The 14,415-nt window shown below is 49.4% G+C and overlaps 1 protein-coding gene across 8 annotated transcripts in view; it reads left to right on the top strand.

The window, feature by feature from the left end:
* The first annotated feature begins 4,136 nt into the window (after nt 1-4,136).
* MED12L (mediator complex subunit 12L) overlaps nt 4,137-14,415 on the top strand; it is a 150,225-nt gene continuing 139,946 nt past the window's right edge. For all 8 annotated transcript variants that reach the window (XM_054834628.1, XM_054834627.1, XM_054834626.1 and 5 more), the window contains exons 1-3: nt 4,137-4,386; nt 10,794-10,898; nt 13,464-13,655. In XM_054834628.1, coding sequence (XP_054690603.1) covers nt 4,288-4,386; nt 10,794-10,898; nt 13,464-13,655 — 396 coding nt within the window. In that variant the 5' untranslated portion in view covers nt 4,137-4,287. The remainder of the gene's footprint in view (nt 4,387-10,793; nt 10,899-13,463; nt 13,656-14,415) is intronic.

Genomic DNA, 14,415 nt, shown 5'->3' with positions numbered 1-14,415 from the left:
CTCCTGGTCCTGCTCTTTGCTCCCAGCTTTTCTGGGAGCGGATTGCCGACGGAATGTTTTTGTTCCTGTCCCCCTAAGTGTCCATTTCTCCCTTCAGGCCTGCATGCAATGGGAAAGATAAAGGAAAGACTGTTGTCGTCGTTCAGCTTATACAGAAAAATTTCGGGCGAGGTGTATTGTCAGACAATCCTGACCGTTTGGACACGGAGCTGTACAGCGGCAGAATGACAGTCTCGGGAGGCTTTTCCGCCATGCCGTTACCTTGTAGAGGGCTCGGTACTCTTCCTCCTGTTTAACGTGGTGTTATCTGCTCCTGTGTAGCTGTTCCGGAAAAGGGCTGATTTTTAATTGTTATTGATGCACTTTCTCCTCAAATTTTCTCTCAACCACAAAGTTTTTTAAAACCCCTAAATTTAAATAAATAGACTATAATACTTCTCAACCCAAGTCACTGGAGTGTCGTATGATGATTAACTAATTAATGCCACTTTTTGTTGTAAGTACAACACGATGTTGTGTGAGTACTAGCGGTGCTGTACAAAACGCTGCCATCCGTGCGGCTTCGGTCGGCTCCTTCAGTCGGTCCCCAGAGCGAGCAGCGCTACGTACCATGCCGGTTCACTGACCGCGTTTAGCAACCAGTGCGGGTCAACAGCGCATGAGGTGAACAACCTCTGTGAAAACTGCACTGAACTAGATATTTTTGATGAGAGCAAACACCCATTAAGCGAGGAGCAGAAAAGAACTACCCCGTTTTTTTCTCCCACAGATGCCTAAACCCCAGTTTACGATTCTTGAGGGTAAATATGCAACGTGAGGTATAGATAGATGATGAACAGTGGCTTGTATACCTGAACTTGGAAAGCAGTAATAGCATACCACTTCCTACAGAGATTGAAATGTCCTGCACTAACTTGATCTTTGGCAAACATTGCAGTCAAACGGACACTTTATTTTTATCAATTAAATATATCCTATGGTAAGGACAGAATAGAAAAAGATTTTAGGACCTCCAAAACTGCCACCAAGTTTTGTAAGAGATTTGGATTTTATAACTCTTACGGATTGCAACTTCTGTGCATCCGCAGTCACGTAACGACTCGTGATACGTGTAGAACCGATGCTGATTACATTCAGCTCTTTTCCACCATGTCACAGCTGCTGTAGAGTTGATAACAATTTACCCGAAATGCCATCCGTGGTTGTAGAAACAGCCAGGATGAAAACACCAGGTGTGATGAGGACCCGTAGCAACGTGCATTTTAGCAGAAACACCCGTGGGAAGTTTGCGTGTTGGCTGGAGTCAGCCACAGTCCAGACGAGTGGTGTCATTTGCCCCTCGCTACCAGAGAATTGACAGACCGGCAAACGGTAAAAATGAGATGTCCTTGAAGAAAGCATCTAACCAATAATTAATGCAATACTTTTAACTAGTGTCAGCAACGTCAAAGCAAATGACAAGAATTTAGTCATGATAATGAAGAAAACCTACTATGAACTGGTATTTCCCGTTCTTCCTTATTCTGAACTTATTCCTCAAATTCCCATCCTACAGTGGTGGCTTAAGACACTACTCCCTTGACTAAAGGTGATATGAAATACTTGTTACCCTCTAAACAGAGAGAGCTCAGCCAAAACTGGCTCCCCTGGCAGTGTTTCTAGAGAAAAACAAACTAACGCTCCAGACCAGAGCGTTTGCAGACACGGGGGTTTAAAACACTGGATTTGAACCCAGACTTCCCAAACATCAGTGACTAAAGTGAGGACCAGAGCAGTGGACAGTGCAAATCTCTAGCCAGATCTGTAACCCTGATCTGTGCACCCCGTGGGGCCAGTCTCTACTGGGACACTTGCCCGACAGAGGTGCTGACGAGTCAACACGGAACAGCGAGTGCTGTTATGAGATTGTCAGGCCATTCTGCATGACAAAAACCACCAAAAGACTGGGATCTGTGTGTTTAAATACGTCAAGATGTGTTAGACAAAGTCTCAGGAATAAACTGTAATGATACTATCTTAAAATATGCATGATATTAATCTTCCCAAAGCCAGCGATCAGAACACTGACCCAGTGTGCCAGTGTAACTTAGAAAAAGCTCAGAAGCATTTTTATCCACTGGTGGAGTCAAGGAAAAGAGCTGACAAACACTACTGTCCTTGGAGCGTGCCCTTGGATCACATGCGAAGTCTGATAAATGTGTCAGGGAAGGCATCTCAGAGCTAGATTTTAAAGTTTGAAGATCTCAGACTTGTTGACTCTTGCCTTTGGTGAATACCACAGCTGGATGCGTGGAAAGTTAAATAGAAGATGTATTAACAAACATTAGGCAGGGTAGGGAATTACTATCCTACTTTATTGCTATTGCCTAGTTCAGCCTCAGCTTTTAAGTTATTGTGGTTTGATTAGAGAATCGCTTAGAGACAAAATAAATGTGGTTTGTCTGCATTTCCTGTTCTTGTCCATCCTAAATGTGAACATAAACTCATTTGTAGAGTGCTGTTGTTAATTTTATGTGGGCTTATTTGCAACCGACTATCCAATCTTGTATTTCCAAAATACCTCGTGTTTGTGCTGTCCTGGAGATGTAGAACAAGGAGAGGATCCGGCACAAATGCTGGGTAGGAAGGGGAGGGGGAAGTTTTCACGCTTGCTTACTGTAATGCTAATGCAGGAATGCACCCACCGCTCCAGTACCTGCGGAGACGGCACCGCCACCGAGGGAGGGGAATTGCTGTGCACCGCAGGACACTAACTGCGGGCCGTGATCGAGACCGCAGCCCCTGGCAGGCAGGCAGGCGAGTACGGGACACGCACCCGCACGCTGGAAAATGGGAGCCCCGAAGCGTTGTTGTTGTATTACTTTTGTTCTGAAGATTCATTAATCAGAAACCGTACCGCCGCTGCCATCACGTTTCCCGTCCCGCTGCCTGGGCGGCACGGAGCGGCCCCCGGGAGCATCCCCCTCCGAGCATCCCCCCCGGGAGCATCCCCCCCGGAGCATCGCCCTCGGAGCATCCCCCTCCGAGCATCGCCCCGGAGCATCCCCCGGGAGCATCCCCCTCCGAGCATCCCCCTCCGAGCATCCCCCGGAGCATCCCCCGGAGCATCCCACTCCGAGCATCCCCCCCGGGAGCATCCCCCCCGGAGCATCGCCCCGGAGCATCCCCCGGGAGCATCCCCCTCCGAGCATCCCCCTCCGAGCATCGCCCCGGAGCATCCCCCGGAGCATCTCCCGGAGCATCCCTCGGGAGCCGCGGAGAAACGCGCCGCCGTCGCCCGGTGCCGGGGTGGCAGCCGAGGGCGCTGGGCTGCAGGCCGAGCGGGAGCAGGGTCGCTCACAGACCCCGGCAGCAGAGCGGGAGGGACGGATGCCTTTCGCCCCCCGCCTCGGGCGGCCTCAGGACGGCTGGAGCGGAGCGAGGGGCCGCGCTCGGGAGAGAGGGCTGGGTGGAACACGGGGGGAGGCTTGGCTTTGCTCGGCTGCACCCTGCCCAGCAGCTGCTACCTGCGCCCGGCAGCTTGTGCCCGGCCCCTACAACTCCTCCCGGGAGGACGAGAGACTGCCTGTGGCTCGGGAGCCGCCGGGCAGGGCCCGCCTGGAGCGGGGCTGTGCTGGAGCGCTGCGGGGGCGGCCCGGCGGGGTGACGGCCTCCAAGCCGGCGGAGGATGGGCGGACCTGCCTCGTCCGCAGCGGGCGGTTATTTCCCCGAGTGAATTATCCGCTAAAATGAATGATATTAAAATGGAAAGAGACGATAGGGGGAACGCGCGGGAGCTGCGTCCCCGCGGCTGGAAGGCGCCCTGAGGCAGCAGGGCCGATCGCTCCGCTCCCCCCGGAGCGCTGTTCGCTGCGCCTCTGCCCCGCCAGGCCGGGCGGGCACCGCCGCCCTCTCCGCGCCACAGACCCCCCTCGCCGTCCCCCTGAGGCAGCTCGGGGGTCCCCGGCCGCGGACCCGGCCCCCAGCGCTGTGCCCGGCACGGCGTTCGGCCCCGCCATCGCCCCGCTGCGGCGCGGTTCGGTGGGCAGCGGCCGTGCCCGTGGCGGGGAGGGGCGGGGGGGGCTCGGGGCGGCCCCGGCCGGCACCTGCCGCGGGCGGGAGCGGGGCGGGCAGGAGCGGGGCGGGCCGGGCCGCGCCGCACCGCCCCCGCGCCCGTCCGCCGCCGCGGCGCGCAGCCCGCCCCCGGCGCGGCGGGGGTGAGGCGGGGGGCGAGCCGCCGAGTGCTGCTCCCTGGCGCTCGGAGCCCGCTCCAGCGCCCGCCCGCCGCGCCGGCGAACATGAGCGATCATGGCCGCCTTCGGGCTCCTCAGCTATGAGCACAGACCGCTCAAGCGGCCGCGCCTGGGGCCGCCCGACGTCTACCCGCAGGACCCGCGCCAGAAGGAGGTGAGACCGCCGGAGCCCGGCCGCCAGCCCCGCGCCCGTCCCCCGCCCGCGGCGGGCCGCCGCCCTCGCCTGCGGCCCGGCGCCTCCGCCGAAACTTTTGAGCGGCGCCGGGCGGCCGCGGAGCCGCCCGCTGACTTGCATTTTCTGCGGCGAGGCGGGGGCGGCGGTCCCGCTGGTCCCGCTGGTCCCGCTCACCGCGACCTCGGCCTCGGCGCCCTCCCCGCGGCCCGGCCGGCACCCGGGCTCGCCCTGCGGGGCGGCGGTGAGGCCGGCGGGGCAGGGGGGCCGGGCCGCCTGCCGCGGGGGGGCACGGGCCTGTGAAGGGCGCAGCCACCTGCCGTGGGGGGCACCCCGGCCCCTGAGGGGCACGGACCCGTGAGGGGCACGGCCAGGTGCTGTGAGGGGCACCCCGGCCCGTGAGGGACACTGAGGGGCATGGCTACCCGGAGGGTGAGAGGTGCTGCTGGCTGGGGGGAGCGTGGGCCAGCCGAGCTGCCTGCCCGTGTTTCTGACCTGACAGCAGGGACCCGTGGCTGGAGGAGCGAAAGGGCTGGATGGAGGGTTTGGAGGTCGGGAAATGTTTCTGATGGCACAGGGTAGGGGTGAGCGGGGCTGCAGCTTCTACTCTTGCGTCAGGCTGTGGCTGTGCTACTCCTGGGTACCACAGCCAAACCCATGGAGACGTGCTGGGGGCAAGCACGTAGTTCAGGTGGGCACAGTGACGTGGCTGGCACGTCCAGCAAAGCCGCCGGCTCAGTTTAGGCTCTCCCTGGCTTCCCAGTCTCGCTTCTGTGCCACCGGCCCTCCATGGGTGGGTGGAAGAAGCCTCTGGTTGGGTTTTGTGACCGGGATGTCTCCCAGCAAAGTCCATGGATTTCCAAGATTTGCCTCGTGTGCTGGGTCGTGACTCGTACACAAAGCCTTGTGTGCCAGATGCCCCCGCCTCTCGTGCGGTTGGTCTGGGAGGTCTGCTGGTGCTCCTGGCCATCTTCTGTCCGGTGAATTCAGCGCTTGTAGAAGTTGTTGGTCTGACGTGTAGAGGATGAACTCCAGTTAAATTGAGTAGGTACAGCAGGGCAGCCATGCAACGATCTTCATGCTTTGCTCTCTTCCTGGTCTGTTGTCTTCCAGAAAGGAGACTAATTAAGGGTGATTTGTTAGCTGCGTGTGAGTGCTGTCCTCTGGTTCACGTAGGCTGGCAAGCACTTGTCAGAGAGGGACTGTTGGTCCGCACTGGCTGAGAGGGGCTTGGACAACACGCGGTGAACGATACGTATTCAAGTCCATTACTAATCCTTTCAGCCATCTCTCTCAATTTTTTGACCTCTAGCATCTTTTTGTCTTTTCACCCTTATACTGCTACTCATCATACTTACAAACTTGACAATTATGGTAACTAGAAATATTTCTCTAACGTGTATTTTTTATATGTGATCGTGACCAGGCTTGCAGAACTGCATCTGAACTCAGCTGTGACAATGTATGGAGATGAATTTTTAGCTCTGGACTGTTGCATATTTTTAGTCAGGTGGTGGATTGATTCTTGCAGACACATTTATAAATACGCAGCCATTTACAATAAGAATGGAAGTGGCAAGTGCCCAGATGGTTAATATTTAAAAAATGTTACACGGGTGCATTAGTAAGTAGAAAATAACTGCAACAGGCTCATTGTTATTTGCCATAATGTAATTGATTGAAATGTGGCTTGGGGAATGTCTTCATTCCGTGTGTGTACGTGCGGTTTTAGTGTGTGTTGCACAGGGTGTTCACAGGATACAGTCCTGCCTCATTCCAGCCTTGGGGTTGGTGAAGTCTGTCTGTCATTTGAAAAAGGAGACAAATGCGGGAGTTACAGGTAGAGGTGGGAATGGGCTGTCTGGTGATGTTGGTGTTGCAGACTGTCGCCCTGTGCTTTTCCAAATTCCCTCTCTGCTGGGAGCTGGCACCTCCAGGGACCCCGGGCTCTCGTGCTCCGGAGCTGGCTCCAGAGCCCGTTCACCTGGGTGCCGGGTGGAAAAGTGGATCCTTTGCAAGGTCCCCTCGTAAACCCTGGGGTAACCAACGCTTAGCCCCTGGGCGCTGGCATGTGCCCTGTGTGCAAAATACTCCCTGCAGAAATAAGGGGCTGGTGGAAGGGAAGTCTTCAAACTGCATAGGGCATAGCTTCTGCTTGAATGCACTTACCTGCTGGGGCTGCTTTTAACACCTGGTACTGCCCTAAGAGAGAAAGAATAGGGGGAATTAGCTTTCCTTGTCTTTCTGTAATGTGCTTTCTTTGAACCGTGCTTTGCGCATAGTTTCCCTGCTGCTGATTGTGGAGCAAAAGGTAGGTTTGGAAGTCAGGTCCTGGGGGAGCATCTGAAGGAAGGTGTTAGAATCGACTTTTTTTCTAACACTTCCTGTGCTCTAAATTGTTACCCTCTCCCTAAGATGGATAAAATAGAATGCAAATTGTGTTTATTACAAGCCAGAGATATAAACACTGAATGTACCATATCAGGGCCAGATGCTGATGACTTTACTGGTGAGTAATGCTTTTAACTGCAGTTGAGTTCAGTTTCAAAGCACAAAAAAGCACAACCAACATAATATTATGCTGAGAAATAGCCTTTGGACAGAAGGAACTTCATTGCCTTCTCTGCACATAGTGCACAGGGTTTGACCCTTCCAAGGCTCAATTCTCCAACGTCTACAATCACCAGTAGCCCAGGACACCTTCTCAGAGGTAGGATGGGTAGAGCAGTTGAAATTTCTGTCAGGGAGGCCTCTCCAGGATTGTCCCCCTTGTGCCTGCTGGGAATATACCTGGCTTTCTGGGCTCTTCAGTGTTGGAAGAGACCAATCTTCCTTCTCGCTCTATCTGTTTATAACGTGGCCAGGATGTCATCTTCCTAGTCTCCGCCAAAACTTGCTTCTGCCTGTGGCTGGCTGTTGGGTCTGGCTAATCCTTGATTGTGGCTTCCGAGCTGTTGATTCGGAGTGGATAATGCTCCTCTGAATATCGTTACTCCTCTCTTCATCACAAAATGCAGCTTGTTTAGTAATCTAAACCTGGCACCGTATTTTATGCTGTCTCTTTTAGGGAGTTACTGTTAGATCTCATCATTCAAACCAAGGCCAGCATAGCGGAAGCTGAGCGTGAGTGGAAGGTTTGTGCTGCAGCAGCTACAGCCTGGGTTGAGATCCTGGGCCTTCCTGCAGAGGGTTTGGGTCTCCACCATAACGCTGTGGTTGCTCCGAGCCCTCTCGCAATAGAGAGACGCGAAGCAAGAGCCGGAGCGTGTGAAAGGGTCTGAATGGAATGACTGGTTAAGAAGATCCATTTTGTTGCTTTCGTGAGTTTAATATGGAGTTATTTTAAATTTCTCTTCTGAAAGAAATTTTTGAGGTTAGGGAGAAAAAGAATGTATTTCAAAAATTGCTTCAAAGACTGCCAGATAGTGCCGGTATAGCTCTATACATGCCTGTTTGCTCCACTCACATGTCAGAATAAACTGGCCAGCTCCTAGTTTTTCACAACATCTATACGTTGTTAGCTTTCTGCTGTTCTCCTCCTGGCTTGGTGCTGCAGTGAGCAAGTGTTACTGCAGTAATAAGGAAGCAGGAGAATGCTTAAGTTGAAGGAGCTTGTTCCTGTTAATTAAAAGTAAAATAATATGGAATTATACAGCCCAGAATGCCCAATGATAATGCCTCAGTGCTTGATCCTAACAGTCGGTTCATTTGTTCTCGGTCTGCATTTGAGTGCCCTGACTGCTCTGAGCAGGCGTTGCTGGAGTCACGGCGGCGATGGAGCGAAGTAACGCACGCAGACTGAGGTTGGGCTCTGACTTCTCGCAGAGCTGGTGCTGCTCAGCTGCTGTGAACGTCGGCCTGGACTTGTCGGCCTTTCCTCATGTAAAGATAGCCATCTGTATGCGTTCCGTTCACAAACGGAGTGCTGCAGGTACATCGGTGGGTCTTGAATATCCCCCACGAAACTATTAAAATTCTTTCTGAAACAAATTAATGCAATTTGGGCCTGAATGTTCATTTGGCTATTTAAAATTGCAGAAGGGTTTTAAGCCTTGATTGGACTCGCATGGGGCCCTGCTTGACATTTTGCAAGGAAGCTTGACATCTCTGCAGGAACCCGGAGGATCCAGTGTGTTGCGGAGCGGGTCACTTAGTGACAGCAGCGTGCGGTGCTCCTGTGCCTCTCGTTAGGAGAGGGCTTGCAAAGCAAGTGAAAGGGTGCTTAACCCCGGTGCGTTCAGTATTGTACAACTTAGCTGTGCTGGTTTGTCCAGGAAACTTCCCCTCTGCTAGGGGACAGCTGTGCTCTTAGCTGTTAATGGGGCTGGTGAGAGAGATGTAATGAGAGCTCCCGTGAACGACCATTTTATTGTTAATTTGTTTGTAAAGGTATCTCGGTGCATTGTGTTCACAGATGACGTGTCTTTTTCTAGTTGGTGTTTGGTTATACAACTGTGCTACGTTCCGTGTTTAAAATTTCTGAGCTACTGCTGAAGGCAGGGAGAAATCTGAGCTAATAATCTGAGCCAGACAAAACCAAAACAGTGGTGTGTTTGTGATGTGTTTGTGTTGTCAGTCCCTCCGCGGCTTGTTCCTACAGTAGTGGTAGATATAGCAGTACAACATACGGCTCAGTTATTTTCAGCGTAATGATATCTAGGCAGCTTTTTTCGAAAGAGGAGAAGTTTAAAGATAATGGAACTGGGGTCATCTGTGGAAATGGCACTAATAGTAACATATATCTCCATCTGTTTGGCATTTACCTTTTATTTATTTGCTTATAATCTCTTTGATCACTTTCATCTCTGCCTTTATCTGTGTTTTCAAGGCTGTCTTGGGTATAGTGTGGGTGGAGGAGTGTTCCAGCACTCCTTGTTGATTTCATTTAAAATTCAGATGAGGCTCGCTAACTTCATAAACCCTACAGAGCTTAGATTTCTTCTAAATACATTACTGTCTTCTGCGTTACTCCCAAGCTTTGTGAAAATGCTGAAAAGCAAAACGCACTGCAAAGCGTAAGAGAATAAACCGAATGGAAGCTTCTGGCTCGCTCTTTTTGGGGAGAGATGTTGCCCAAAACTAGTAACAAAATCTTCTAGTAAGATTATGACATTCTTGACTTTATTTTTCCCTGTTTTATTTGCTTGGTTGCACAGCAGTCGCTCTTTGTTTACAAAGATTATTTCACAGTCATCTTGGGGATTGTTCCATTATCTTGTCCACTACCAGTGGCCCGTGGACCACTAGAGCTTGTGCAGAGTACTTTTGGTGGCAAGTAACTGATTCATTGAGGAAGACCTGTGCCTTTTCTTCAGAGGGAGATTAAGAAAAACAAACAAGCCAAGTTCCCATTCATCTGGTGTACTGATCTGTGGTGTAGGTAAACCTCTGTCTGACAGGCGTGGGATCCTGAATAAGTGAATAAACTGCTCAGCCTCCGTAGAAGAATATTAACTTGGGTGAAGATACGGAGTGAAGACGGGGAAGGATGGGGCGAAGGTGGGACTCGCTTAGGAAGTTGTTGCATTTGTGAAGACTTGGGAATGCGTCAGCACTTAATGCTACTGAGCCCACTTCTGCGTGTTCTCTGCTCTTGCTGTAAATATGGTCCAGCTAGAATACCCGTATGCAGCAAAGTGAAGGTGTGTTGGTAGTGTAGTAGGAGACTAGTAATACTTCCACTATGCAAGTAACCCCGGAACTGGGTTTAGTTGCAGCAGGGACAGACGTTTACTTGAAATTGTTTCTGCTGGAGGTGGTCTGTTTCTTATTTCATTAGATATTCTCAAATGGTGGTTGTGAGGCCACAAACTGAAATAGTAACGTTTTAAACTTCAACAAAACAATGATGCAAACCCTTTTTTGTGCTGGGGGAAGGGACACGTGGGGGTCTGGGGGTAGTGGTGTGCAGTAGTGTTCTGTTGTGGAGCGATGCAGGTGGCTCCAGTGATCCCAGTGCATCTGGAGGAGAGGAGGAGGCACTGCTCTCCCTCCGCTGGCCAGGACGGCGGGCGACTGGCACCACTTTCATGAGGAAGATCTAGGGCTGGGAGCACTCCAGGTTTTACAAAGGCTGCCAAGACCTTGTATCCTGCCACCCTTCTCGTGGGCAGCAATCCTCTTTCAGCCAAACTAGTGGCATCCGTATCAAGATATGGCCTTGAAGTCTGTAGTAAGGTGAACGCTTAATGGGGACTGGAGGGTAGGAGTGGCATCGTGTTCACTAAAATCCTGTGACTGTGCAAAGCGCTTTGAGGGTTGTTCAGGTGCATGCAGAGTGTGACATACCAGCAAACGCACACATTTTCTGTATAAAAACATGCTTCTTGGAATTATGTGACTTCTTAAATTGTCATTTCATTTTTTTTTCTTTAAAACGCTCTTTACAGGATGAACTTACTGCAGTGAATGTAAAGCAAGGCTTCAGTAATCAACCTGCCTTCTCTGGAGACGAGCATGGATCTGCTAGAAATATTGTCATTAATGCCTCAAAGGTAAGACAGAGCTTTTCAGTCTGAGTATACTCACTAAAATTGGAACCAAGCTGGCAGTGGTTGTACTGGATTCCCGACTGCTTTACTTTCTAGTTGGAAGTCTTCTTATTAATTACAGAACTAATACAAGAACCCTGAGCTGTGTTTCTGCTACCTAGTGTTGTCGGTCTTCAGAGAAAAACATGGATGCCAAGAACAAAATGTAACTAGCTGTCATGGTTTGGCCCTGGCTGGCAGCTCAGCCCCACGCAGCCCCTTGCTCGCTCCCCCCACAGCGGGATGGGGGGTAGAATTGGAAGAGTGAACGTGAGAAGAACTCGTGGGTTGAGATAAACACAGTTTGATAGGACAAACACTACTACTAATAATATATACAAAACAAGTGACGAACAGCACAATCTGTCACCTGAAGTCGATGCTACGCAAGACCCCCAGCTACCCAGCCTCTCAGCTCACACGCGCGAGCAAAGCAAACCCAGGAATTCATTCCCCACTTCCCGTGGCAGGCAGGTGTTCAGCCATCCCCAGGAAAGCAGGGTGCCATCACACGTAACGGTGACTTGGGAAGACAAACGCCATCACTCCAAAGTCGATGCTGTGCAGGACCCCGACTACCCCGCAAGATCCCCAGCTGCCCCGCCTCTCAGCCCACCCCCCAGCTGTAAATGGAACGTGACGTCATATGGTATGGAATATCCCTTTGGCCAGTTTGGGTCCACCGTCCTGGCTGTCCCCCCTCCTAGCTTCTTGGGTGCCCCCCGCCTTCTTGTTGGCAGGGCAGTATGAGAAGCTGAAAAGTCCTTGTCTGCTTGGCAACAACTAAAAACATCAGTGTGTTATCAACATTATTCTCATCCTAAATCCAAAACACAGCACTGTACCAGCTGCTAGGAAGAAAATTAACTCTGTCCCTGCCGAAACCAGGACACTAGCACGCTTCATTGTAGGAGAGACATTAATTTTTGCTCCTGTTCTTTTATTTGCTTCACTTGGAAAGACAGTAGTGACTCTTTCCCTGGAAGTCCCTAGTGTTTACACATCTTTAGCTTGCTTTGGTCTTATATCTGTTTCATCAGGCTGTTTTCTGCCAAGAGAAACTGGTCACTGTGGTCCAGATCTCTTGGAAATATATTCTTGGATTGTTTAGTGACATTTAACTTAGCTCTCTTGTCTTGGGTTTTGGGGTTGGGTTTTTTTTGAGAGTCAAAAAAGTGTGAGATACAAAAGAACAATAAAAATCACTAACAGGTTAGTTAATAACCTCCAAATTGAAAATAGTAGCTATTTAGAAAAAAAAAAAATCCATCCTGTATTTCTTTGAGGGATCTGTCCAGATTCATGTACTCTCCCCTTTTTTTCTGCTGGGAAGGAAGAAACAGTTTTGAAGGAGAATGTTATTAAGAATCTTATAAAAATGTTTTCAGACAAAGTAATTTTCTGCTGTTTGAATTTTGAAATATATAACTTTTTATGGCTTATTGGAAAATGTGAATTTACTTATACAGTGATACTCTCTAATTTTAGCAAAAGAAAAGGTACAAGTAAGCAACAGGGTTGTTATTGTTGAATTGTTAAAGGTTTTCCTGTCACATTCTGATTTTGTTTTCTAGAATTGCCACCTGCAGGCACTTTCTGTCTTATGTTTAAATTATTCGTGTTTTGACTATTTGACATAACTGTTTGAAAAGTAAAGCAGAAATGCACAAGGAAGTGCTTACAGTTATTTGGAAGATTTAAGTGTAGAATTGCCAAAATAAGTTCTGTATCTCCTAATAGCTTTTCATAGATTTTAAAATTACCCAACTATGAGTATATTTATTAGAAAATCAAACACTTTAATCTTACTGACAGGCCTAAATTAATTCCTATTATAGTAATTTTGAAAAGTAAATAGGCTTACATGGGAAGTAAAACCTTTATTGGGCTTTTTTTCTGCTGTTTTGGGATTGAAGGTACTGGGGAAGCAAATCTTACAAAGCTTTTCGTTCTGGAGGTATCGAGTGGTAGCGGAGGTGTTTTGAATAGAATTCGAGACGCTTTCTGGATTATCCGAATCTTTGAAGTTTTGCCCAATGATGGAAAGACAATGAATGCAGTTCTTGTGGCAGTGTAGTTTGTTCTAAATAGAAGTGAAAAGCATGTGTTTGCACACGTTATGGTATAGTAAAGTGTAGAAGGGGAGGAATGTTCTGAGACACTCTTAGAATACACTGAATCGGGCGTAAATCCGAGACGCACGTCGGTTGGAGGGACGTGGCTCTGGGCGTTCAGTGACCCATCGTAATGGCATGTGCGTCTCTGCTATCTCTGGGGCCTGGTCCTCTCTGGCGTGGTTTTGCTGACCTGCAGCTTCTACAGTGATAACGCACAAGTGTTGCACGAGTGCTTAATATCATGAATCCCCATCTCCTAGCTGCAGGGAATTACAGTTCAATCTTATTAGATTGATAGCCTGGACTGGAGTGATGACTACGTCTATTCATGTGGAAATCCTTTGTGCACTAATGCACGATAGATGCTTACTTACTGGGTTGTCATATATGTTTTGCTTTTTTTCCCCACCAGATTGGCGCTTACTTTAGCAGCATACTAGCGGAAAAGCTAAAACTTAACACTTTCCAGGACACGGGAAAGAAGAAACCACAAGTAAATGCCAAAGACAACTACTGGCTGGTTACGGCTCGGTCTCAGAGTGCAATTCACAACTGGTTCACAGATTTAGCAGGAAGTAAACCACTGACTCTTTTAGCAAAAAAGGTATCAAAATACTCCTTCCTCTGTTTCTTGGATATTGGATTGTACCGAATTGGGCAGTATTTCTGAATGTGCTGGATGTGGAGCAGTGCTGGAGGCAGCTGCTGCTGAGCAGCCTGTTCCCTCTCTGCGAGGACGGTGTGTGGGCAAAGGGGAACTTCTGATCTAGCTGGTAACAAGTTCCTTTGAATGACTATATTTCAGCTCAGGCATGTTTATCTTATTGACAGCCAGATTCTTTGCCTGTACGCTTCACTTCAAGGGTCTCTTTCTCAAGCAAAGGAACAGAAATTCTTGTGTCTGGCAAAGATAATTGGCGAGGAAGCTAATGCATTCTTAAAAGAACCTGCCTGCTAACTCCAACCCCTTTGCATGCTCTTCACATTTAAATTTGTATTTATATTAACAATCTTTGTTAAACAGTCTTATTAGTTGCATTCTTGTTTAAGTTTCCAGTTAAGGAGAAGTATTCTTGCTGCTTTGTAGCAGTCCTTGTATAAGTGAAAAAGGCAATTTTGAGCTATCTTTTTGGATACTGCATGCTGTTAAGAACAGCAGTACAAGATAAATTTGAAGTGGTCATTAAAACTCATCCAAGGTGGCACATAGAACACAGTAACAAAAGTGGTGTTATTTATGCCTTTCTTTCCTGGAGCTCTGTGTACAAGCAGCAAATCTTGCAGTATCTGGGAATTATTCTGAGTATAAATGAAAGTGGAAAAGTGAACCCTTATTTCAAGACTATTGAGCATAAATGGATCAA

Source organism: Grus americana, chromosome 9, assembly GCF_028858705.1.
Source record: "Grus americana isolate bGruAme1 chromosome 9, bGruAme1.mat, whole genome shotgun sequence".
In the NCBI taxonomy this organism is placed as follows: Eukaryota; Metazoa; Chordata; class Aves; order Gruiformes; family Gruidae; genus Grus; species Grus americana.
The sequence above is the reverse complement of the archived record's forward strand: the minus strand, read 5'-3'. Positions and strand labels throughout refer to the sequence as shown.